Below are 27,913 nucleotides of genomic sequence, written 5' to 3'. Positions count from 1 at the left end.
GGTTCCAAAATTATCACTTCATAATTAGACTAAAACACCTCATTATGTGATAATTCCATTAAGCCACAAAGCACTAATTCATTCCTTTTTATTCGTCCTCCTCCTACTGTTTTCCCTCATCCTCCACAAACAGGCTCACTGTAATGAAATAAACTGGTTTTCTCTGCAGCACAGTCTCCTTCCAAAGGTGCATTAGTGTCACATTTGGACAGGCCGCTACATTATCTGTCAGATACCGCCATTATCGGCCCGCCGTAGTGGTGTGTGATGTTTTTCCGAGCAGGGGTCGGGGAAAGTCTGCTCCTCGAGTGAAGAGAGCGACCCCGGCCTGACACCCAGACGCTACTATTTCAGTGTTCGGGCCCTGCGGCCAAAAAGCTGTCAGCACATATTTTATCCTTTCCCCTCGCGCAGTATATTTCCTCCCTCTCTGCTTCCTTTTCTTGTTGGAGCTCTTGTCTCTCTCCGTGTGTGGACCCAAAACAAAGTGTTGATGGCTCTTAAAATCATTTGTGTTTCAGAGAATTTCTTTTTCTTTTCTTTTTTTTTTTTTTTTTGCTCACTTAATAGACTCCGATTGTTTTCCACAGCTTTTAGACTGGTCTTAGTTTTTTTTGCTAAAGCTCCTTACGTGTGCCTTTTTGGACTCTTACAGTTTACCTGAATCAGAAGTAACACTCGGTTTTCATTTCTACTTAGCTGTGCGACTGGCACACAAAAAAACAAAAAGCCAGCGATTGTGCTGTTATTAGCTTTATTTCTCACACACACACACACACACACACAAACTCTCACATGACCCTCCGCCGCGCAGGCAGAGGCACTGATTCAAGCCGACAGAAATTCTTGGCACAGACCGCCCACTCCATTCACTGGCTGCTGTTCAGCTGTCATACTCACTCGCTGAAGTTTTCTCCCCCTTAAATAGGGCCGCAGCACCGAGACGAAAGCTCTTAACGTGAGCCGTGGCAATCACAGCCAGTGTGTTTATCCATAGTTTTAGGTCACGTATGATGAGACGGCAGCAAAAAGAAATAAAACAGGTATAAATAAGAAACGGAGTGAGTTACGTAACACACACACACACACACACACACACACACACACACACACACACACACACACACACACACACACACACACACACACACACACACACACACACACACACACACACTCTCAACGATTCCCAAAGTCAGGTTTAGGAACCTCCGGGGAACATCGGCAGGGCTGCCAGAAATAGGAGCAATTGTCATGCTTCATTATCTTTTTGCCTGCTTTGAGCGAGCTTAGTCTCTAGTAAGTCATATTTAATGCAATTCTTCTCTTCTAGAAGGGTTTATTTTCATTTTATTTCAGGAGAAGAAAGTTTCGGGGGGAAAGTGGGGATCACAGAATTACTGACGTAGGCACAATAAACTGTGTAGGACCAGAAATAATCATAATTCAATTTATAAAATGTCAGTAATAAGTCTTAACCTATAACACTTTGCTTCTAGGCTTTAGTTGGTCATTTCCTCTTAAAATGACATTAAGTGATCATCAGTTAATATTCTGTCAATTAGCTAATCAAATAATTGGTAAACAAAAAAATAGAGAAAAGATTTCAAACTTCAAATTACATCTAGACATGAGCAATAATCTGCATGCAATACAAAATCCAGTGGAAAGATTTTATATTTTGATATTACATCAAAAGCTAATATTAATATTAACAATGAAAATGATGCTTTTGCATGCAGTTTTTCTCATGTTGAGGGTAGAGTGTGTAATTACAGATCTTTCTGCAGAAAACATTATGTACATAACATCTAGGTGGAAGTACATCAGTGCTATTACAGGCTGTACAACACACACACACACACACACACACACACACACACACACACACACACACACACACACACACACGAGGGCGGCTTGTTTACTGCAGCCCCGCGGAGCTCCGGCTGGGGCTGTTTGGGACGCCCGTGGGTGCTGTGCAGCTCTTGGAAGGCAGACGTGCGGTGAATGACGGTGCAGATGGCCCAGCGCCACCGCTGCCACCTGAACCGAGCCGAGCCGACACACACACACACACACACACACACACACACACACACACACACACACACACACACACACACACACACACAAAAGTTTGTGAGGTCAGACACATCAAAACAAGCTGCTTGCGACCATCTCCAGTGTCAAAATAAGCCTCTGCAAGCTTACCTTTCTCTCCCCTCTTTTAAATACTTATTTACGTCCGTGTGGACACACACACACACACACACACACACACACACACACACACACACACACACACACACACACACACACACACACACACACACACACACACACACACACACAGAGTCAGTGTCTCTCCCTGGCCGGGCCACTATCTTTTTCCCAGAATACGATCCGTCCCGCACAGTAAATCAATCCCACAGTTGTTGCATAATAGTTTGTAGAGCCTCGTCCAAAATACCAAAATAATCACCTCGTCGACGGGTCTGGTCCTCGCCGGCTCACTCTGGCTACACACGCAAAACAAAAATAAAAAATAAAATCACAAGGTCCGTCTCCCGTTTCCAGACAAACTACAGTGTTTACTCCGAGTGGCGTTACGAAGTCGGGATGAAATGATGACGGAGCGCCAGATAAGAAACATCTGGTCAACAGTAGCAGTCATAGTTATGGCTGCTATGCCAAAACATGGCATGGGCACATGCTGCTGCATATACATATATATATATATATATATATATATTGACTTCTTATTTTGATAACACTGTCACACTAATTTACAGAGTATCAAAAAAAGCTTTCAAACATGGGAATCTTTAGACTTTAGATAAAATTTCATAACTTTCTGTTTCAATAAATCGCCATCAACTCGTTTCCTCTTTTAATTTTGTGTTTACAGACTTCAGACTGTCAATCGACGTCAAATTGATTTCCTTTTTTTGTATTGTAAAGTCCCATCGTCTCCTTCCTTTAAGTCAAACGTTTCTTTAACTCTCGAGGCCGTTCTACTTTGAACCTTTTGGATCCTCTCTTTGCTATTAACCGCCACAGCAAAGACCAAAACTTCTCCACAAGGTCAAAGTTTGATCCGGCGTCTTCTAATCTAACGTGAACTCTTCCTCTCCGCTCTCTCTCGCTCTGCATTTAAGCGCTTCTCTTTGCGAGCGTCGCGCCATCACACAGGTTGCCGTCGTCGTCGTACTCGTTGCGAAACGCGGCTTTTATTGATGTAACAGGTGCTTAGCTCGACGGTGTGCAGTCGAAATAACACATCTCCTCCTCTGTTTGGCTTTCAGAGTGGAAGCTAAAGTTAGACATCTTTGAGGTTTTTCTGCCACTTGATGGAAGGTGATACCGATGCATAATGCATGAGGAGAGAGGGAAGACTTTGTCTGGCTGCTTTTTATAGACCACCAAAGCTCTGCTGCTGCGCACACACACACACACACACACACACATACAGAAAGACACACACACACACACACGCCTGAGCCAACCGTCTCTCGATGCGCTGTAACCTCTCACAGATCAAGAAAGCAGGAGCAGAGGAAAAAACAGGAATCTAGCAAACTGGCAACATTGTCGAGAATAAAAAAGAAAAAGAAAGAAACAACAAGACGAAACAGAAATGTTGACGTGCTATTTTCAGACGGCAGCGCCTTTTGATCCACGAACTGAAAGGGGGGGGCTGAAGGGGGGTGGGTGGCAGAGGGGCTGCTGTTTGTCTCACAGATGGGCTTTAACAGAAATACTTTATACATGTGATCTTACATGCTCTCCCTCGCCTTTGTTCCCACTGTTCCAACACTTGACTGAAGGTGTCTTTAGGTGGAGTTAAAATGAGAAAAGACAGAAAAGGTTCAACCGGGATGTGAAATTATTTGCAGGCAGAGCCGAGCTCCGACTTCAGGTTGCACACTTTGCAAACACCATTTTGCTGCCCTCAAAAGTGTGAAGTTATTTTCTCCTCATCCCCTCTAATCCTTATTTAACCAGGCTGGTTGACTAAGAGCACACTGTCATTTATAGTAATGACCTGGGGGGAGAAACTGCAGGAAGCTGCACAGATACACACTCACACCTGTGTGCATGCCCTGCAACACCACACGGTGACGGGCCACAGCATCTCTCAGCTAACTCCATTATTTACCAGTGCTTTTTGGGTCAGGGATTTTAAAGGTTGTGTGTTATTCGCCTCAGTTCTCTATAACAGAGAGCATATTTACATTTATTGTGTCTTTTTCCAGTATTTTCAGTCTTATGATTCAGTTAGATTTCTTACAAATAGGTCTCTCTTGAAGGATTTGTTCTTTGCCGCTGACATGTTTGAATACTACGGAGCGGACGTAGAGAGGGAAAAAATGTAAACATGCACACAAAATACTCAATCGTGGCCACGTGATACTAATTGATATACCAATAGAGAAATAAAAATGAATGAAATAAAATGAGATGCTCATGAGGATACCCTTGCATTACAGCTGTCCTTAAGTAGCCAAGTTGTTGTTAGCCTCGCCACCACAGCCAGTCTGACTAATAGATACGTATTTAGAGTCATAAAAAAAGGCTAATAGCTACTTGTATTATTTTTGGCAGGTTGGATCTATTGGTGAACATGATGACACATTACATCAGATAAAGCTCCAGGTATATGTGTGGCATCATATTTACCATTTAATATAAGTACACCGAGTGCGCACGAATGAGTATCTTGTAGTATCTCGTATTAGTATTCTCTCTATGGCCACGCCCGGGCTCCGCAGAATACCACACCCTCACTAATTGCAGTTTCCGTGTCTTGCCACGTGCACCTTTAACAGCCTTGGATAATTTCTCTCCAGCCTGCGGATTTAAAATCTCAACCTCTCGGTCATATTCTCTTGTCGGCCTCTTATTGAATAAAAGGACTTTGGGAAGCACTTTACACTGAGTGGAGCTGCAGTAGAGGGAGGTTGAAATGGCTTTCTGAGTAACACTGAGGGTATTAGAGAGAGAATCCTAGTTTCTAAGCTTTGGGGGGAATCCAGGTATATAACCGGGATTAGGTTGAAATAGTGTCTTACTGCCCAGGAAGCACAATTAGAAGTCCCATGTTCCTGCTCTTACCTTTTAAAAAGGGAGGCTCTTCTAACTGTCATGCTTGGGTGGTAATAATTAGTGCATGTTTCAAATTGATGCTTTTCCACGGCTTGTGCGGCACGTAACAGCTTCTTGCAGGCTGTAGCAGACATAATGTTGAGTCCGATTTAACCGGAAACAGATCTGACGGCAATTTACTTTTGAAGAATAAATATCTAAATAAACTTAAAGGCTGTAATTACTTAATTATCATCTTATCAGGCCTGTGGTGCAGTCAGGTTACAGCTATCGGTGGGCAGGACGTAGTATCGTCAGCTCCACCGCTGGCTCCTCCCCCGGCTCGTCCAAATATGGTCACTTCCTGCTCCAAACCGCTCCGAACTAACAAAGATGGTGACGGACAGAACCTGAACTGGAGGATTCATAATGTTCACAAACCAACGATGACATCACTGTTTTCACCTCCACACCTGAGCACCGTCCAGCTTTTATTAAAACAGGCAGCAAGATTTCTCTTGTATTAAATCCTGAAAACGTTTATTAATTGATTCGCCGTGGGAGGCGGGGTGATCGTCCCTCACTCTCACGGCGGCCATTAATTACAGCCTCGGTGGCTAAATTAGTTTTTTTTTAAGTCACTGATACAACCTGACAACACTTTTCTGCCTTCATATCTCGTCTCTGCCCACCGCTGCTGCTGCTTCTTCTTCCTCTTCTCCTTCCCACATTGTGCCATTTTCAGCCACGTCATGTTCAAATTTAACCAACATTTACGTAAAGAGCCCTTAATGTATATCTGCATGACAAAGAGCCGCCGTGCATAAAGGGAAGCCAGTGTCTTCATGTCTGAAAGAGCTTTGGAGGCCTTGAAAACATGCTCGCACTTTAAATTGTGTTAATAACTCACTTGGAAGGGAATCTTATGACTACGCAGCTGTATGAAATAGTATTATTCAGGATATACTACGCTGTTTCACCTTGACAGGAGCTTGCGCAGGTCACTTTGCATATTTCTCTCTATTCAAACACATCGAGCGTAGATTTTCCTCATTTTCTTGTTTTCTAAAATATGTCGCAGGCAGCAGGTGGAAGCAACAGGGTTTGTGGGAAATGTGGTCAAAACGATGCATGAATCACCTTTTTAAGTCGTAGCGCCAGTTGAGCACCACCAAAGGCTGACAGCATGTTTACAGGTTGCATATCTGCAGAGACGAGGACCGTGTTTACTGCTACTGGCATTTTTTTATCTTTGTTTTTTTACCCCCGTCAGTTTTATTTTACGTTTTATTTCCTCACTTGAGACACCCTCGGGGTAAATTTTGGGGGTGGTAGTGTCTGCGATATTAACACAACAGGGGATGAAAGGCAGTGGCACTGTTCCCTCCCCATCTCATCGTTGTCTCTCCTCTTTTTTCTTTCTTTTTTTTTTTTTCCCCCCCCTCCTCTTGCCCTGCTACTCATCTATGCTCAACACGAGTGCCTCGGCGTTCGCGTGTGTGGCTTGAATTTATATGAACGTCTCCACAGCGGGGGGACAACGGGGGCCAAGTCATTGATATGTGCGGGAGGACTCGGGATAAACAGCCCACGCCGACCGGTGTTACGCCGGCGCGCCTGATACATTCTGATTGAGCAAAAAGACAGAGGGGTGGGATGGGGATGGGAGGGCGATGGAATTGGGGAGGCTTTAAGAGCAGGGATAAAATGACAGATTTTATTTATTTATTTATTTTCACCTGCTCCTCCAGCCTGCCACAAAATGGACGCATGTAAATGTTAAGAAGCGCACACGGTGCCTCCGGAGACGGGATGTGTGTTCAATGGAGGACAGCAAACAAACAGATGAGGTGCTGGATCCTGATGGATCTGGATATCTTTTATTTCCTTCCTGATAACCTTTTTGTTTTTATTAAACACCACCACCACCATATTTGTTTGTTTGTTTGTTTGTGTGCTCCCCCCCCCCTCCTATCAGGAAAAAAAAAAAAAAGCCCAAATAAGAGGTGGCGACGGCACACTGCGCCACTTATGGCTGCATTAGGATCAGCCACCGAAGTGTCGCTGAATTGCCTCGTGCATCATTTTGGCTTTGTTCACCGTGACAGCGAGTTGTGTGTGTGAGCGGCGGCGGTCCGCGTCCGACCCCCCCGCGCTTTTATCCACCAAATGGATGCAGCGCCTGGGCGGCCGGGCTCTTTCCACCGCTGGAGTGCATTATCCCATTTACACCACGGATCATTTTTAAAGTCTTTTTATTGACCTGTCACGTTGCTTGCCCTCGTGCATGCGTCTCCATCTGGAATATTTAACGGAATTAGTAAACATGCGTCGTTGTCGTATCTGCAGCGTGAGTCGAGGTGTGTTTGAACAGCTGCATCAACGAGCCGAGTCACGCGGAACCAAAATTACAATCAGAGTTCAGATAAATAAATAACGCGTATTAATTGCACGTCAGCGCAGCTTAATAGCCCACAGCTAACACACGACATATCCGAAATAGGAACGAACATCTACGCTACGTTTCACAGCGAGAGATCCAACAGGAAATCTGAATGAGATGCTCAGAGAAAATCTAAATCTACGCAAAAAGTGTCATTTAAAACATCAAAACTGACAAATATGGGAGTTGTTTTTTTTTGTATCCTTTTGAACAAATTATAGCAGGAAATATTGAATATTTCTTCAACAAACCCAAATTTTCCACCTAACCCTCCTTTTATCTCCGTTTCATGTCCGCTGCTCCTCAGAAAAATGCCGTCTGGCCTGATGGACGTTCACCACGGCTGCTTTTCTCCCCAACTTTGTTTGTCGTTTTGTGTAAGACACGTGTTTTTAGAACGCACATCAAGTAGTGCTTCTATTAAAATGGTTCCTTTTCTGTAGCTGCATCGACACATGGAGATGCTCGTGCATCTGGTAGGCCTTTAGGTCCTTTATTCCATCTCAAAGACATCGTGTGTAGTTTTGATTATTTACCTGTCAAAATACAAGGTAGTTAAAAGATTCACCGAGCTGATTATAATCCTTTATTTTTATTTTTTTATGAAAATATTGATTAGCGCAGCTTTGAGAATACAAAGAATAGATTTTGGAAAACAACAAAAGAAAAGATTCAGATTTGTGTTTTCTGCTGAGTTAATGTGAGCAATAAACCGTTTGATTTTTTTAATCTTCCCTGCATGTCTCAGATGCTCAGATACATCACCATCCCTCTCAATTATCAGCTCTTTTTCTGACCCGCAGAACTAATGAACAAATAGCCGCACACACTCTTCCCTCGGTTTACCGCCGCTTATCAAGCGCCTCCCTTTATCCTTCACTGTTTGCTTCTTTCCATCTTCTCCCTCTCTTTCTGTCGCTCTGCAAAGCTTTTATTCACAAACATCATTTCAGGGTGTTTTACAGCTCCCTCCAGGAGTGGAGGATGGAGGGAGAAATAAAAGATGAAAGGATAGACGAGGACAGAGAACAACACCAGAGGCTGCAGAGGGAGAAATAGATTTTTAGACAAGCGATGAGAAATCTCTTCTTTTTTTTTTCTAATAGTTTGGATGCGGTGATATAAAATGGTGACGGGGAGCCGGAGAGGGCATCAGCATGAGTTTGAAGCCGAGTCGTTTAATTTAATGGGCTCTGGCAGCAGCTCCACTGCCTCTTGTCAAAGACCAATCACATGAAACCTGGATGATTGAGAGCCGTCAGAAGCACCACAGAGGACTCGCACTTATTACACTTATAGTCTGAGTAAATCTCCTTATTTTGACTATTTACCTGTGTTATATTACAAGTCGAGCGCAGGTGGGAAGCAGTGCTAGTTATGATATACGAGCGGCCGAGTCCGGCGGCAAACGTGGTAGTTTAGACTGAGCTGTTACGGCTCAATAACACCGGCCTGTAATCGAGTTTCAAACACACACACACACACACACACACACACACACACACACACACACCTGAAGGTTTTCTTTTTTTTACGAGGAGGCACACGGCACGAGGTGATCAGCATATGTTTTGTTGACATAAATTTAAGATTTATTGCCGTTGTCAAAAGTGACTGTTGGACAAAGTCGATTATTAACTGAGTAAATGGCCTGAGAGAGTTTTATGAGAACTTCCTTAATGGCTACAGTCAGTCTGTTTCAAATCACCCTCCCCTGAGCTCCCACACACACACACACACACACACACACACACACACACACACACACACACACACACACACACACACACACACACACACACACACACACACACACACACACACACACACACACAAACACAAACACACACACACACACATACACAGCTCCCATCATCTATTTCAGAAGCACAACATGAAAGCAGACAGTTACGATGGGATTTGAGGAAGTGTGTGTGTGTGTGTGTGTGTGTGTGTGTGTGTGTGTGTGTGTGTGTGTGTGTGTGTGTGTGTGTGTGTGTGTGTGTGTGTGTGTGTGTGTGTGTGTGTGTGTGTCTAAACTACATCACTAAGCTGAGACAATATTTTAGTATCCTTTTACATATCATTAAACCTCGTTAAAGCTCTGAAGCTATTATCAGCTCTGCTTAGACTCAGAGCATTTCAAGGCGTATAAAGCGAACATAAAATACTGACTCCTGTCGGATGTTGCAAATAATTCGACTGTAATTTGAGGTTTACGTTGTCCACAAATAATGTGCGGTTAAGGGTCGATTGTTGTCTGTCATCCTAAAACATACATGTTTATAAGGTGACCTTTCTGTCCTGTCAAGTGAGAGTATCGACATATGTGGTTGTCACCATGTTGCAAAAGTTCCAACAGTGACGTCACCCGTTAGTTTGTGAGCGGTTTGGAGCAGGAAGTGACCATATTTGGACGAGCTGGGGGAGGAGCCAGCGGTGGATCTGACCGATCTGATTGGAAACCTGACGATACTACATCCCGCCCACCGATAGCTGTAACCTGACTGCACCACAGGCCTGTCAATCAAACAGACACGCCCCCAAAAACAGGTCTTCTTGAATCTTCTTTTCTAATGAATGAGGGATTATTTTCAGATGGACCTCCAGAAAACTAAGAAGAAGGAGTGACTTTAGCTAACAACACCGAGATAACTGATGGACACATTTTATTCACTTTGGATTTGATGAGAGAAGTTGAATGGGAGTCTATGGAGCCGGAGGCTATTTGGTAATTGCTGGTATTGCAGGTTAAGGCAACAACACTTCCTGTACTGTTTCAAAATTAAAAGCCCCCTAGCATTTAATTAGATAGAAACCCCTCATTTCTTAAAAAAAAGCTTTTATTGTGAAACATTTTAATTTAAAAATAACTGAGTTTTTCTGTTGGCTTTATTAAATGAAAGTGATAGAAACATGCATAGTTGACTACACCGCTGTATGTTAGCTTCTGTATGTTCTCATAATGTTTGTCAATTTTTTATATAATTTTTCACAGCTTTTTTATTAAAAAAAAAAAAAGGCTCCTAAAAATGTGCACTTCTCTTTAATAAATAAACTTCATATCTTCCTGATTAAATATTGTTAAATACCTCCAGTGGAACCGCTTCCTTAAAGTCCTTCCCTTCAACAGACTGAATCACTTTAACTGGTGTTGTTACCTTTCTGTCCGACATCCAATAATGTGCTGTTTCAGCGGGCAGTGCTGCCTTTTCAGCACACTTTGCTCATCACCGCTACATTTAGGGTGAAAATACATGGCAGTGGTTCCACTTTGAGTGGCCTTAATAAGTCCATCCACACCTTATCAGTGCTCTGTCTGGGGGGCACAATGGTCAGATTGAGGAGGGACACAAAAGGCCTTTGAAAGGCTTTTGTGCTTCTGTGTGTTGTGGTTTACCACTTACGTGTGTTTCCCCCTTATCGGGAGTGAAAGTGTGTGAATACATCACGTATGACCCTTTTAAAGGAAAGAAAAAAAAACAAAATCCTCTTCCATTTCTTTTGTCCGTTTGGTTGTTTGTGTCATTCAGATGGGTTTCTGGAGTAAACACCAGTGTTTGGTCCCTCGCAGTGGAAAAGAGGGTATTATTGGAGCTCCAGTCACAGGGGAAGGAATTCCAGTACGGAGCCGTGCGGTTGCCTCGATAGACCAGAATGCAATGCAGCTGTAAGAAATACTGCAGTCTTGGGCAGTTTGTCCAACTATGTGTGTATTGGCCAAGCGGCGCCCATCAGCGACGTCATCTGTTGTTTCGTGAACGGTCGTTATGAAGCCTACAGTTCAGATTTTTTTTCCGTCGTCATCTTTGCTAGTTCGGAGCGGTTTGTAGCAGGAAGTGACCATATTTGGACGGTCTGACTCGATCCGATTGGAAACCTGACGATTCTACCGATAGCTGTAACCTGACTGCACCACAGGCCTGTCAATCAAACAGACACGCCCCCAAAAACAGGTCTTCTTGAATCTTCTTTTCTAATGAATGAGGGATTATTTTCAGATGGACCTCCAGAAAACTAAGAAGAAGGAGTGACTTTAGCTAACAACACCGAGATAACTGATGGACACATTTTATTCACTTTGGATTTGATGAGAGAAGTTGAATGGGAGTCTATGGAGCCGGAGGCTTTTTGGAGCCGACCTCTAGTGGCACTCGCTGGTATTGCAGCTTAAAGCCTCGTCTTTCAGACCTGGTAGCTACGTCTACTTTTATTTACAGTCTGTGGTATTGCCGTATTATTACGTCCACTTTTGCAGGTTTCTCTGCAGGTTGTCGGGCAGTCTAGTGAAAACAGGAAGTGGAATTATTTTCATCACAACATCCTGCCTTGAATGAAACATTACAGATTGAAATCCAGCAGTGATAAAGTCGTGTTTTCTGTCTCTGTGTCACTTTCTCTCCCTTTTTCGTTTGGTCTTTTTAAGTGTCCTTTTTCCCTTTTGGGGCCAGTTGGCATTTACAGGACCTTTTTAATTAGTCACTGTTCTCCAAAGAGTGTTCTCCGTCACTCTGCCTTTGGTTGTTCCAGAGTCTCTCTTCCACAACTTCCAACCACTAAACGGTTATTGTGACTTCCTCACCCGTCGCTGCAACCGCCTCCATCTCCGATCTCTTTCTTTTTCTTTTTTTTTTACCCCTCCCGCCCTCGTCAGGTTTCAAGGATGTTTTGCAGCAATTAATAGTGAGTGAAGTCATACTAGAACGTGATTGCTTAATAACTCCCGCAGTCATTTGCCACAGGACACGCCGTAATCGCTCTCCGTCTGCCTCGGTGTCGTCGTCCCCCTCCCTCCCCCCCTTCTCCAGGCACAAAAGAGAGCTGTAAATCAATTTGCATTCGACATCTGACATCAATCAGTCATGTTTTTTAGGGGAGAGTGGCACCACCTCCTCCTCTGCGGCTTTTGTTGAGAGACGCCAAGATGGATGGCTGTCATCTCGCCCGAGTCGAGCAGATCTCTCATCAAGGGCATTGTTTCCCCAAGAATTCGCTCGGCTGATCGCTCGGTGCCACCTGACTCGTCGGTGGAGACTCTGAAATCTGTTTGACGCCGTCTCGTTGTGTCTGCCAGGAGCACCCGAGTATAAAATCCCGGCCTCCCACCATCTTTTCTTTCTTTATTTTCGGGTATATTCTCCGAGCTTAAAGGAAGTGTTTCTCACCACCTGTCGTCGGTTTGATTTCCCAAATCTAGCATCATCATCAAAAAAAAAAAGACGCTGAACGGGCAACAGTTTGTTAAAATATGCCGAATCTGAAACTTGGCAATCATTACAATCATGTGTGTGTGTGTGTGTGTGTGTGTGTGTGTGTGTGTGTGTGTGTGTGTGTGTGTGTGTGTGTGTGTGTGTGTGTGTGTGTGTGTGTGTGTGTGTGTGTGTGTGTGTTTTGGATGTGTGTGTGTGTGTGTGTGTGTCGCTTTCAAGGCAAGGTATTTGAAGTTTCTCGGGAGGCTTAAGGCACCGCGGCAGTTGTTTGGCAATTCGTGTCACCTTAATTGCTTTCGAGCACTTTCAGATATCTCTCCAGAATAATACGCTTTGTGCAGAGCCCTGGGCTTTCTGAGGATTTGGTAACGGAGTCGTGAGGCAACGCTGGCTGTTGTCAGACGTTATTTGGTTACCTAACCTTCAAGGCCCTTTTTACCACATAATCAAATATTGACCCTTAGTCTCGTCTGACCTTGTGCGCTCAAACTACGTTACGGCCTTAATGACTGTCCATTTGGAAATAGGCCATTCATTCTTTCTTTGCTTCGAGCTCCACAGTCCAAAAAAAAGAAAGGAAATAGAAGCTGTCCCACAAATGGCTTTATAACACTAAGTAGCTGTCCTGTGTGTGTAAAGCATTTTATTTGACTTCGCAGCAGCTGATCCATCTGCAGGCCTCGAGATGGAGCGAGCTGATAACGCGGCCGCTTGATTTACGGCTGCAGGTCGCGGTCCAGCGCTCCGTGCAGAAGAATGCGTGCGCTGCAGTCGGACGGGTTGTCGCGCTGACGCTTATTTGCGCGTGCTGATGTTGTGATGGATGTAGAGAAGCCTGGTCCGAGTCAAGACGCTCAAGATGTTTGTTCTGCTCTTCGTCCACAGAAAGATGCACAGTGGGATGAAGACCTACATCTGCGAGCTGTGCGGGAAGAGCTTCCTGGACAGCCTCCGTCTACGGATGCATTTGCTGTCTCATTCAGGTACGGAAATCCAACCGCCACCCGAAAACACACACTCACCACCGCACACGGGGATCGCTGTTCAACGAGCTGGATTTCAATCAGCGTCTTACTGGAGTCAAAAAGGACAAATAGGAAACCACATTTAGAGAAACGCTGTGATTTAAAATCTCCTGAAACACCGTCGGGGCTTCACCAGGGAGTTTCGCATGTTTCTACAATTAATGTGCAGAATATTTCACATTTTCTTAATGACTGAAAATTGTGTGTTTGATTAGTTTTCAATCAGTTTTGTCGAGATACAAACGTAATAAATGCATAAAGTTTTGAGAAATCCGACTACATTTAAAACTGTGCTGCCCTTCAAAATAATAAGTTTGTCAGAAATAAAAGCAGACTTGATGCAGCCTTCTTTGTTTTATAAGTACTGAGGTGAGAAGTCAAAATCCTCCAAAGCAACCCCAACTTTTCTAACAACCCCGCTACAGCGGCGGTGGAACAAATAATTCTCTTTTCATAAGTAAAAGAAAATGTTCAGGAACCACTTGTTGAATCTTTATCAATGCACAAATATTTCCTGCATAGAATATAAATACTGAAGTGAAGCACCTCAAAATTGCACCAATGTGCAGTTGACTAAATGCACATTGTTACTTTCCACCACTGAACCAAAGCAGCTCGGTTATTTCAGTGAGTTTTATTATTTATTAGTCATTTATTCATAATACATTTTCTGTCAGTTTGAACTCCCAACATCATACCTCCTTTATAAGGATGTGACCTCGCTGTCCTCAGCTGTCGCTGCTGCCTTGAAGTTAAATGAGTTTTATGTCATTTATGACCTGAATGTCGTAGTAAAATATAGAATTCAAAGTTAAACATGCTTCTTCTTGTTTGATAGGCAGGTGAACCTCTTGTTTCTTGGAGATTTGTAGTTTGAAGCTAAATTTGTGTAACGTCGATTCACAGATGCAAAGATGAACTGATTTACTCGCTGCATTAAACGCATCGTGGAGCGCAAAAACACTCGGAAACGGATTTTTACAGGAAAGTTGCTGCAGTCGGACGAAGAGACGACTCGTCTCGCGTTTAGTTCATTCGTTTGACCCCAGACGTCCCGGTGCCGAGACCTCCGAGCTGCTCACGACTCAGACCGGGGTGCACATGGGTTATTGAGACTCTGTAAAAGCCACGAGGTCTACACACACACACACACACACACACACACACACACACACACACACACACACACACACACACACACACACACACACACACACACACACACACACACGTGTGGATACTGAACGCAGGGCGTGTTGATGTTCCCACCGAGTCGTCTTCTTGACACCATCTTTGTTGGTTGGTGGAGAGGGGATACAACCCCCTCCCCTCTCTTTAACAGCCCCCCCACCCTCCACCCCTAATCTGTCATAAACCCATAATTGGCAGGATCATGTGTTTGTTTCGTCTCTCTCCAAAAGACGTTAAACAATGAGTGCGGCGGATGCTTGACACTTCGTCTCTGTTGTGACGAAGATGAATGACAAACTCACGCTGCGCCGGCGAATCGGCTCGGCTCACAGCTCCCCGCGTCAAAAGCAAAAGTTGCTCAGAGGAAATATTCTCTGATTATTCCTGAAAATTACACCCGGTTTCCTGCCGTCTGTGTCACACAAACAAATTAGAGCAGAGATTTTGTTTTGTTTCCAGCGTGCGTCTCCTCAGATTTAAAGCGTGTCTGCGTGACATCGTGTCGTACAGTTCGAGCTCGTTCTCTTTAAATCACGAGTAATGATGAAGTGGAAGCTGAGGGTGAGTCAAGGTGATCACACACTTCACTGTTCACAAGTGCGTATGTCTGGAGATTTAAAGAGTCTCTTTGAGGCTGCTAACATGGAGCTAAGAAATATGTTCACACTTAAACATGTTTTATTAGTCCGCGTATACGTGTGTTTCTACTCACTTTTATCAGTGTTGAAGTTAATCAACTTCAGGAAGTAGAATTTAAATTCCCAAAACGTTAAAGATAATGAAAGCGGGTCATTATCGGGATAAAAAAAATTGAAGCGTTAAAATGTTGAAACTATCTGTATTTATCTGTAAATATGATGGAAGGATTTAGACTTTATTCTAGTTTTGCATGCGCTGCTAAAAGTAGAACATTTTGAACAACGCTTAACAGTTGTTAATCATTTCAATAACAGCGGAGAGACCTAGAAAATAACATGAAACAGGAGAAGACCAAAGAAAAGAAACAAGTCCAGTTCATTACAGCTCTAGTTTTTACAGCTCTGGAGTTTGTACAGTGTTTGAAGGAGTTCAGAGACGTTAAACAGGAGATGAAGGCAGTAAGGTTCAACACCAGAACTGCTGCAACCTATAAAAAAAAACTGTATTTTTAGAAATAAAAATAAGTTTGTACTCATTCAAACATTGTTCAATAATTCAAAATGACAAAAGATGGTTTTATGTTTCTGATAAAAGTTTCATGACACTATTTTCCAACCCTTTATTTCTCTCGTAGGTCGTGCAATCGATTGCACAGTTTCGCACAAAGTTAACGGCTCTAAATCTCTGTGTGTAACCTGAAGTAATACAGGAGGAGGTTGTCAGGGTTACTTTGTGAATAAAGTGTGAGAAAAAAAAGTGCAAGAAAAACCCATAAATACAGTCTGAGCGTCAGTCGAGCAGATTTCCAGTTGGAGGCGCGTCGCTTAGAAAACTTGTGTCGCATCAACAGGTTAATAATAACTCCTGGTTTGTACCCGCTGTCATCAGGTGAGATCTCTGCAGACAGGAGATCAAATGGAAAACAGAAACAGCGAAAACTCCAGGAAGAACCACACACACACACACACACACACACACACACACACACACACACACACACACACACACACACACACACACACACACACACAGAGAGAGAGAGAGAGAGAGGCAGCCGAGCGGAAGATGTGGGCAGTGTATTTTTAGCAACAGTGGCAGCAAGTGCACAAACTTTTTTTTTCCTCTTTTCTTTTCTCCCTCCTCTTCTTTCTGTGCGTCTCGACATCAACCTGCACTGTTACACACATCAGCGTTGATTCATCGCCGCTTTGGTCTGCTGTAAAAAAAAAAAAGGCAAGACGAGCGCTTCTGTGGAGACAGGCGACGGTTAGGGAAGAGACGGCGCCGAGGCGAAGATGCTTTGATACTTTTTGTTGTCTTTCTTTTAAATATTTTTTACACTCCCCCCCCCCTCTCTCCTCCTGCCCCCCTTTCTCCTCCTCCCCCTCTCTCCTCCTCCTCCCCCTCTCCTCCCTCCCCCCCTCCGCCTCCTCCACCGTTTGACTTTCAAGGCTTTCTCTCGGTCTGACACCGCATCTCCATTTTTTTTTTTCTATCATGCCTCTCTGTAATGATGACACTTCACTGAGTCCCCAAAACCCTCAACCTCACCCCCCACCTCCCTCCCCCTCCTCCTCCTCCTCCTCCTCCTCCTCCTCCTCCTCCTCCTCCTCCGCCCGCCGCCATCATCCTCCAGCTCGCTTCAGAAGCAGAATATCGGGGAGATGAAGCGAGAGAGTGGAGAGGCTCTTTGGTATGCGCGGCGTGTCGTGGATGTGGAGCGTTTCAGACGCTCCCTCCTCCCTCCCTCCCCCTCCCTCCCTCCCTCCCTCCTTCCTCCCCTCCGCTCGTCTCTCACTCTCTGCCTGTCTGTCCGTCCATCTGTCTGTCTCTCTGTGCTTGTTGTACCGAGCTCTTTGGCAGCTCTCCAGTCTGGGCTGCCTGCCACCGCTGAGGGTACAGTATGTACAGTCTACCTTGTGCCAGCTATTTTTTTTAATTTTTTTTCCCCTCCTCGTCTTGTTCTGTCCTCTTCACGTTGTGTTTTCTTTTTTCTTTTTTCATCTCTGCCTGACGTTTAGTGTTTGACAGCCTGTGTTGGGGGGGGAGGGGGTGCTGTGACTCAGCCCCTTTTTTGGGGGGCATTTTGAGCTCCTAGTTGTTGTTTTCTGTCAGTTATGGCACCAAGGATGGACAGTAAAACCTGTATTTTGATTTATTGAATTTAATGCACAAAGATCCAAATATTTAATATTTTATTTGAGCTGGATGTGATTCCAGTTTGTATTGAATCACAACTTTTTCTTCTGACTGAAATGTACCTTAAAGTATCAAAATCAAATTCATGAACTTCATTGTTTGAGCCGATACTTCCTGATTTAAATCATAATTTTACCAATTTTCGACTGCATATTATTCAGTGAACGTTTTTCTACATATATTTATGTTTAAACATTTTTAAAAGTTTGGTTTCTTTTATTGCATTTAGTAGAAATACCTTACAGAAAAGACTAATTTATATAATAAACAATTAACTTCTTCAGTTTTTAACTCCGATTTTGTTTCTGCCAAATTAATATTTTCAAAGTAAAGAATTAAAGTTCACACAAAATGTTTGCACTTCTCAAACTGAGGTTTATAAATAGTGATAGTTTGATAGCTAAACTAGGAACAGTAGTCCAAATATTTTCCACTAAACTCAATATTAGAATGAATTGAGGCCTCTGAACAGACAAATGGTGCAGTTAAACATCAGTTAAACTGTACTTGTGTGTGTGTGTGTGTGTGTGTGTGTGTGTGTGTGTGTGTGTGTGTGTGTGTGTGTGTGTGTGTGTGTGTGTGTGTGTGTGTGTGTGTGTGTGTGTGTGTGTGTGTGTGTCGAGGCTCATCAAACAAGACCAGACCAGCCTGATATGATTCACAGTCTGTTTTCCAGGCGAGCCGATGCAGCATAATAAGATTACCAATGAGACTCTCGCTGAACAACTTCTCATCTCACTGCCTTCATGCCGTCCTAATCCTCCGGTTACAGTATGTATACATGCTAAAGATTAGAGTGTGAATATACAACATGGTGGATCGCACCGTCTTCTTCTTCTCTGTCTCTCCGTCTGCTTTACATCACTGATAAATACATGTAAGGTTATTACAAAAAGAAAATGAAGCTCTTTCAGGTCAAATTTGTCATTGATTTTTGAATTAAACTCGTTTTTCCAATTAAATTTAGTCGAGAAAGTTCTTTCAGACTTGAATCTGAATCCTGTTTGAGCCCCCAAAAAAAGAGGAATTTCTCCATTTATTTAATATCAAAAAGTGTTCAGCAGATGTTTGGTTACAGCCTTTAGACTTTCTTTATCCCTGAGATGTAAAAGAAAACACATGCAGTGCAATGCTAAAGCATGAAAAGAACATGGTTTTTGGTGTCTGTAATCTATTAACACAGACGTGTCCTTGTTAAGTAAACTGTGCTTACGAACAGTGACCAAACATGATTTTAATGATATTTAATGATAATTTAGTTCAAATTCAAAACCCTTAGATCCTTTTATATAAACGTTATTTAATCAGGAAGACTCATTGAGATAAAAAAAAAAAAAAATGTCTTTTTCCAAGAAACATTCACCAGATATCAAATTATTCTTGAATTATGTAATTGTATGTTTAATAACCCTCCCGAGAGATTAACTCGTTCACTGGAGGCGTGTTTGTCTGGTTAGTTCTCACATGAAATAATAAACTTCTGCGAGAGTAAACTATTTCTGCTCTCTCGATTACAGTTTACCCACAAACACGTACGTACGTACATTATTGATGGAAGCATGTTAATCTGCCGTGTCGTGCGTGTGACGCAGGCGTCATGGCTTCGGTATGCTGGCGTTTGGTTTGTGCGTTAGTCAGCCGGTGTAGCGGGACGCTGTGGATCAGGAAAGTGTTGGTGACCAACACTCCGTCGTCGGCGCTTTTCACACGATATATATTTATATGAAGCCGCGACTGGAAGAATTTCCCACAATGGCGCCGCCCCGGTGGTGAAAAGATGCAACAACTGGTCTTTTAGTGAAGCACAGAGTGGATAAAGGAAGATGAAATAAACATGTTGATTTTAAGAATGTGCTGTCTGCAGTGAGTCTACTGTAAATGTACCTCCTTGTTATTTTTTCTTTACTGTGAATGTGCCAGAGGTAACCGAAGGGCCGGCCGGTTTTCCTGCTGTCCTCGACCAGCTGTTTCACTTGGCTCCCTAAAATGAAACGCTTTGTTCCAATCTTAAATGAGGGTGAACAAAAAAAAAAATGCCCACGAAAAAACATCCAGAGCGTTTAGATGAGAATGAAATGCAAAGAATTTTTGGGAAATGAATTCGGGCGAGTCGAGGAGGGCTTTTTCTTTCTTTCTTTCTTTCTTTTTTTTTTTTTTTTTTTTTTTTTTACCCCGACGCTCTTTTGTCCGTGTTTCTATCTGCGTGGCGTTTGTTTGGTTGTTTGGCAGTCGACCGGTCGGCTGTTTTGGCGCGGCGCCGTTCTCTCCCCTCACAGTGATGACGACATATTTGTGCCGGCAGGTCTGGATGTTCTGCCAGCATTCCAGCATTTATGATCGCTCGCAGATGTGAGTCCAGGAACACACTGTACTGTACCCAAACCCAGAAATTAATGAAACTTGACTGCCTTCCAGGCCACAAATTCCTAAATGTGCGCGTGTGTGTGTGTGTGTGTGTGTGTGTGTGTGTGTGTGTGTGTGTGTGTGTGTGTGTGTGTGTGTGTGTGTGTGTGTGTGTGTGTGTGTGTGTGTGTGTGTGTGTGTGTGTGTGTGTGCATGAGTGAGAAGAGAGACAGAAGACTCAGGGGAGGGAGGGAGGGAGGGGATGGAGATGGCAGAGAAAGGGGGGAGGAGGGGGTGGGGTGCTATTAAAAGCCAAGTAGCAGGAAAAGTAGAAAAAAATAAATAAAAGTGTGGCCTGAAGAGTGAGGCGTTTTTTAAATCACAGCTGATGCACACACACGTATGACTGCTGCTTTTTCAGGATGACGAACAGCAGCAGCTCGTTCTTTATGTCGGCCGTGACGTCACTCCTCCTCCGCAACCTAAAAGTTCCCCTCCGAAACCTGATGATTTACGGCCGGGATCGTCTGGAAGAAACCTCAGCCGGGTTGCAGACGAGCGAGCGGTGGCAGGACACGGGGCTCGACTTCACCGGAGCGTCCTCCACACTTTGATTTTCCTAGCGGAGACTTGTCAGACCTCCGTCCTGGGAAAACGACTTCTCCGGGCAGTGTGGGAATTTAACTGCAGAGAAACACGTCTCGGTGTTTTAATCATATGTTCTGCAGCGTTCATACTCGGGTATATAAACATATTTACAGCTGCTGCTTGTAGACTTTGGCTGGAAAAATAACAAGCAAACCAGCTGATGTAAAATCTCCTGCAGCTGTTCACGCTCCAGAGGAAGCTTCTTTTATTTTAGCTTTTGCTTGAGCAGGCAAAATATTTTCTTTCTCTTCCATCCAAAGCTTTTACAGGTATCGCCTGTTGCAGCTACGAGTTCGGCTTCATGCATTTAGTCTCATCAAATATTAAATCCAGTGTCCTCAGTCTACTCCTGTGAACCAGCGAAACCCCGACTGATCCGTTTGCTCGCCTCCGTCTCATTTCAGTCACATCATATTCCCAAAAATATATGAGGCCACGAAAGTATTTAATAAATGAATGTCTTAATGAAACTGGCAGATAAAAGTTCTCAAAGGAAGAACAGCGCCCCCTTTCTGTTACGTAAAACTGTAAAAAAAAAAAAAAAAAAGCTTTTTGACAAGCAGTCTTCTTCTGCAAAAGATCTTTTATTGAAAGTTTCAAAAATACAATGTTAAATATGCAATTATATACTCGTTTACAAGGGGAAAGTAACTAAATAAATACATGTTCAAAACAGGCAAAAATATAAGAATCTTTCAAGTAAAATTTTAAACTTTGTATTTTCAACAATTTACTGAACAAAACTGTTTATAATCATCCATCCAAGCTCGATTCCTATTTTTAAGATGTGAAAAAAAAAGTGATCACCTTTTACCTATTAGTTTGTCATCAAATTGCCACATTCCCCTTTTTTGTTTTGGTTCCTCCTAAAGCCTGTCAATCAAAACAAAAGTCGGGCAGAAAGCTCAAAGTTTGCAGCCCTCGCTATTTTCAGACAAGTAGGGAAAAAAAGCAGGAGGACTTGATCTTATTCCTTTTATTACAGGGATATTGCAGCTTTAAATCCTTTCGGTTGCTAAGTAGCGAGTGCCCCTGTGCTCCCTTAATGGGCCTGATTTGGTATTCCGCTCTGATGCCAAGTCTTATTTTTGTATGCGAGACAAAGTGTTTTGATGGAGGGTGATCGCTGAAATGTCTGTGTCTACCAAAAGGCTGTTTTTTTTTTTTTTCCTCCTTCTTCTTTTGGTGGAGAGTGCGAGTTTTATGGCCTCTCACAGTACAGTACACTGTGTGCCTTCTGCTCAAAACAAGAACACAGTCGATTGAATTTTGGATTCGCTTCATCATCCCTCCCTCCTCCCAGCAGCTTTGTTGTCAGCGAGCAGCATGTGTGTGTGTGAGAGAAAGAGAGAGAGATGTGAGTGCTTGCTGCTGTGTGTGTGTGTGTGTGTGTGTGTGTGTGTGTGTGTGTGTGTGTGTGTGTGTGTGTGTGTGTGTGTGTGTGTGTGTGTGTGTGTGTGTGTGTGTGTGTGTGTGTGTGTGTGTGGTAAAAGTCAATTATTACAAAAGGCTGCCAATTAATTTGCTCTCCTGGAAATTCGAATGATACTGTAGAAAGCACACACTCATAAACACATGTGCACACAAATCCAACACACACACACACACATGCAAAATACACACACACACACACACACACACACACACACACACACCATGCTCACCATTAAGTGAAAACAAGGGAGAAGATGCAAAGGCTGCAGACGTTTGTTTGCTTCGGACTGTGATGTTAAATTAGGTCGTGTGTGTGTGTGTGTGTGTGTGTGTGTGTGTGTGTGTGTGTGTGTGTGTGTGTGTGTGTGTGTGTGTGTGTGTGTGTGTGTGTGTGTGTGTGTGTGTGTGTGTGTGTTTTGGGGCCTCTTACCGGCTGAATAGTGAACATAGCTCGAGGGGGCTAAAGCGGGATCAGGTGGAATTGTCTCGTCTCCAGGTATTCTGGGAGTGTCTTTTTTTAGGCCGAGGGTCCTTCAGACCGTCTCGGGGCGTCGGGAGGACAGAAGGGCAGAGCTGATTGGGAGTCCTCTACGCCACTTATCTGGACACAATAAGTTCTGGTTTTGAAGCTGCTCATCAGGCCACTGTCATCATCATCATCATCATCATCATCATCATCAGCATACAGCAATATAGATATATTCGCATCCTCTGTGCAGCGCATCGATCATAATTTTTATTTATTTATATAACACCAAATCAACACACAACTTTACAACATTAAACAAACGGAACAATTCAACAGTTCGCCAATTCAACAATTCAACAGTTTATCTGACAGGAAAAGAAAAACTCCCTTTTAACAGGAAGAAAAACCTCCAACGGAATGCAAATTTAATCTGGTCTGGTTGAGTGAAACCATCGTTTACCAAAGCAAACTTCTCTTGCGTAAGGATTCAAGAGAGTGTGTGTGTGTGTGTGTGTGTGTGTGTGTGTGTGTGTGTGTGTGTGTGTGTGTGTGTGTGTGTGTGTGTGTGTGTGTGTGTGTGTGTGTGTGTGTGTGTGTGTGTGTGTGTGTGTGGTGCTGGCGAGGTCCAGTTGTGCAAGTTCTGTGTAGCAATTAGTGGTATTTGGAGGAGGTTCTGCTGTGAGTATCTGGACTGCACATGTTCATATCAGCCCGGTCTGACTTGCTCCCTTTGATACGTATTTAGTCTTTGCAAAGAAATCCACGTGGATCGTTGAGTTTCCCGTGACCTTATCTCCTCGTTGCATGGTCATATGAGCAGTGTGTGTCTGTAAAAGAGAGGATGGGAGGAGGTGGGGGGAGGGGGGTCGTTAAAGGATTCCCGAATATAAAATAAAAAAGGAGAAGGAAAGAAAAAAGCAGAGCGGCAGCGATGAAAGGTTGGTTGTACAGGGGGGAGATAAGGTTGTGAGAGCAGGAGGCTAAATTTAAATCGTAATTGGCCGACTTCCACAAGCTTGTGGGCATTTTAATGAGTCATAATAACTTCATTTAAAACCAGCTGAGCAGAAAATAGATTGGAGAGGAGCCTGTGGCTAGTATGGATTTGTGTTGCTTTGTGTGTGTGTGTGTGTGTGTGTGTGTGTGTGTGTGTGTGTGTGTGTGTGTGTGTGTGTGTGTGTGTGTGTGTGTGTGTGTGTGTGTGTGTGTGTGTGTGTGTGTGTATTGAGCTCGACTGTAAAACACCCACACACACACACACACATGAACGGCGTGCAGAGAGGAACCGGTGCGACATTCATGCAGGACTTCTCTCAGAAGAACGCCGAGCTCCCTTCTTTTTTTCTGACGCGGCGTTGCTTCGTGTCTCAGTAACGACACAATCAACGCATTTCTTAACGTGGCGGCGTTCGTCAGACACCGACTCCACGGTTACTAATTGTCCGCGCTCGGTATTCAAATAATATCAAGTGCTGAGGATGAAAATAGAGCTGCAGAGGAGAAAATGAGAAAGAAAATGAAAGTGAATTCCAGACGGAGCTTTTATGTCGCCCGCTGGAAGTATCGACGTGTTTGATTGACACACTGTAATATATAATAACAATGAACCTTTATGTGGTTGACTTTTGTTTTATATTATAGTACAAAAAGTATGGTCAACAACTGAGAATCAACGACCATCATGCATTGCACAGACATAGTTTTCTCTGGGGTGCAATTTAAAATGTTAATTAGATGGCTCAAAGGAATAACAACCATCTGAAAGTGTTTTTTGTTTTTTTGTAAACCACCTTACTGTCTGCACAGGAGTCCCTTTATAGTGAGTATTTATCGTGAACGGTTGCAGACACGGCTCACTTCACGTCTTCAGAGTCGTCAGCTGACATGATGTCGCCGTTCTTTGTTTTAATCCTCAATACCTGCAAATTGCATCCAAATTCCCACTCCCTCTTCTCAGTTGAATTGCAGAGCGAGTATTAATCACAGAGAGCAGCACATCTCGTATGAAACTGCACAATTTGAGCTTTCCAGAAATGTCAGCGTCTCGTCTGTGTGAGAAAACGTTGCCGAGAAAATCAACTTTAAAGTTGCATAAAATTGAATCGTCTCTTCAAGAAGCGCTGCGTACATCTCGAAATCTTCAAACTGCTGAGTCATACAGTAACCCCACAATCATGGTTCAGATATTTCCAGATTCTGGACAATCTCCTCTACACAACTATAAAAAGATATCTCTACTGACTGTAGTTTATGGAGAGATACATGTAAAAACACAACAATTTCATAAGACAGAATTATTTTTTCCTTGGTATAAAGGCCAAAATAAAAAATCTCGAAGTGTTATCAAATTAAATGATGAAAGATTTAGATAGTCTAGACTGTCCTGAAAAAAACAAGATGTAGCATGAATGGTTAGCTCCTATAATGACCAAGATATGAGATTAAAATGAAGGTAGTGAAATTAACCTGAAAATAGCCTCGCTTTTAAAAGCTTAATCCCCTTTTAACACCGGTCAAAGTTGTCAGTTATTAACAACATAAATGTGTTTATAAAAAATGTGGTAACCAGTCTCTGGAAGTATTGGGCAAAAGAAAATCAGTAAAAAGACTCAAATCTCAACTGCGGCAGGCTGCATTATCTGGATTTATCAATCCCTCAATCAAACTTGATTTATGTCGCACTTTTTGTACATTTTGGTGCACTTCACAGGTGATTGACAGGCAATAATAAAGACAGATGTAGACCAGAAAAATATATAAATATATTAAAACAAATTTGAGAACACGATTAAAAAAACAAATTAAAAGGAAAATAAGAGCCTTTAAAAACCACTATGTTTCAAATAGTGGATGGAGGAAGCTGAAACAAACTGAACTCAGTGCTGATTCCTGATATTATTTTCTACCAGATGACATCATGTGTAGTTAAACCAGCTTCACACTGCGTCCCTGAAGAGTTGCCCTGTCAGAGCTTTCGCCATGTGTGCTAATATCAGAATGAAATGTGCCATGGTGTCCAATCAGAGCTGCCTCTAACCTCCCTCTCAGTGCATTGTTCCCATCATCCACTCCCTAAACCGGACAGCGAGTCACACCTGGAGGTGAAGGGAGGTTTTTTTTTTTTTTTTTTTTTAAATGCCTCAGATTTCTCCAACATTACGTCCGACAGTCGAACGTTGTCTCCAACAGTGTGTCATACATCCAGGCTGGCTATTAGATTTTCACCATCGCCCCTCTCCGTAATGAGCCCCTGGTATGCACTGACATCGGCAGGAATGGAAGACGGCCAGTCAAAGCCGACAGCTCCTTCATTGTGTCGCGACGACAGCGTGTGTGTAATGAGGCAGGTCGTACACGAGTGTGGACAGTCATACTGTGTTCACATGTCCGCCGGTTCCTCTGGGAGATTACCGGCCTGCTCGCGTTAACTATATCTCCACCGCAAGCATGTGACCGTCACATGAATTCATAGTTATTGAGCACATCTGTCATTGTTTCACACGGCTTATCTACTCACTCTCCCTTTTTAATGTCGCCTTCTCTTATATTATTTAGCAGCCACGTTTATATGTTTGACAGTCGGCTCCCAATTTGCTTCATTTTGCTGAAATATGTTTGTAAATCTGAATGCAGTGTTATAAAGGATCAAAATTCTCTTGCATCCCCGACTGGGGGGAAAAAAGGAAATGTGGGGGGATTGTTTGTGACACAAATCGTAATAAAAGTAAATATTCTCTCAGGCATGACCTTTTATTGCATTATGTAAGTTGGCCAATAGCTCTGGGAAACTTTTTAGATCAATTTCGCAGCGCAGATTAGAAAGCTATGAATCCCATTTATGGAAGAGCTCCCTCATGAAATGCTCTTTGAAACTTTTATATTTTCGGATGAAGAGAGAATGAACCCGGCTAAGCAAAGATCTGCCGACGGCTCTTTCGTGTGTGTGTGGGGGAGGGAGGGGGGGGGAGAGAGAGAGAGAAGCAAGAGGGAAAGTGAAAGGAGACGGAGCGAGCGAGGCAGAGGGAGAAAAGATAAAAGCACTCCCAAAGCCATCTGGAAGTAGCCAGGACACACAAGGATTGCTTTTATGCTGCTAATTCCACTGGGAGGTGCGACATAAAAGCAAAGCATGGATATTGTGTTATAACTGTTGAAAACAAGCAAGTGGCCACAGAATACTAATACGGCCGGTCAGAAGGAAAAGCACTTCAATCCAGGAGTAAACAGGCTTTTTGGACGGACCCTCAGAGGACAGTCGGGGGGGGGGGGTGCAGGGCGGATTGATTTGCAGCTATTACTTGACGGTTTTCTGAAAGACTTTGCACAGACTTTTAAGATGCACCCACATCTGTACTGTGTAGCTCGTCTGTTCTATTTCATTATTAACTATCGGCTGCGTTTACACACACGAAGACGTCTGATTATCGTCCACACTTTGGTCGAGTTATAATTCTCCAGCTTGAGTACAATTTCTTGCACAATTTGCATCCATATCTTTAATCTTTAAGGTTTTTAACCTCCTAAATACGAAGATAACATGAGCTCCGACAACATAGTCGATCACTGCACCATAAACCGTCTCCAAATGTTTTATTTGGCTGCAAACAAATACAGTTGTTCTTCTTCTGTTGCATCTCGGTGGTTAAAACATGTCATTAAAACACATGACGTACCACAACTAACCACCAAGCACAGGACTGACAGCTTAACATTTGAAGTCTTATTTAAGTTTAGGTTTCATTTAAGCCTTTAAATAAACTAGTTGGCAGCACGTCTCTCCGATAACGACAGTAAACACAAAAAATACAAGTTTTAAGATGTTAAAATCCAACCAAACGGTGATATCACTGCACTGACAGCAGCGTTAGTTCCCTCCTGCTGCAGGCGGTCCGTGTGGTATTACGTTACTCCAACTTATGTCCGTGTCCACTGACCCGTAACTAGTTTGCTTGACTTCCTGTTTTTTTGTTTTTTAAAGGAATCACATGTAAACGTTCCCAGCGAGACCTCTTCAGAAAGAAACCTCGATGCACGTTAAATATGCAACGTCATATCTGTGGCTTTAATTAGAAAGACGTAATGAGCGCGCCCAGCAGGACGCCGGCACACATCACCGATACAGATGTTTCCGTCAGACTGTCACCGACTCTAACACGAACCTTTGAAATGTTGCACTAAATTCTCTGTAAACTGGAGATGTTCCCATCATTTCAGCTGAAGTGAA

At 43.3% G+C, this 27,913-nt stretch overlaps 1 protein-coding gene across 5 annotated transcripts in view; it reads left to right on the top strand.

Annotated features, from left to right (window-relative positions):
- The window catches only part of zbtb16a (zinc finger and BTB domain containing 16a), a 136,424-nt gene that overhangs the window by 42,524 nt on the left and 65,987 nt on the right, over positions 1 to 27,913 (top strand). For all 5 annotated transcript variants that reach the window (XM_069709752.1, XM_069709750.1, XM_069709748.1 and 2 more), the window contains one exon: positions 13,627 to 13,724. In XM_069709752.1, coding sequence (XP_069565853.1) covers positions 13,627 to 13,724 — 98 coding nt within the window. The remainder of the gene's footprint in view (positions 1 to 13,626; positions 13,725 to 27,913) is intronic.

The sequence above is a fragment of the Brachyistius frenatus genome, unplaced genomic scaffold (assembly GCF_029030835.1).
Source record: "Brachyistius frenatus isolate BFR_SWC_R1_liver_20210118 unplaced genomic scaffold, ASM2903083v1 Contig_84, whole genome shotgun sequence".
Classification (NCBI taxonomy): domain Eukaryota; kingdom Metazoa; phylum Chordata; class Actinopteri; family Embiotocidae; genus Brachyistius; species Brachyistius frenatus.
Note: the sequence above shows the minus strand (reverse complement) of the source record. Positions and strands in the feature narration are given on the sequence as shown.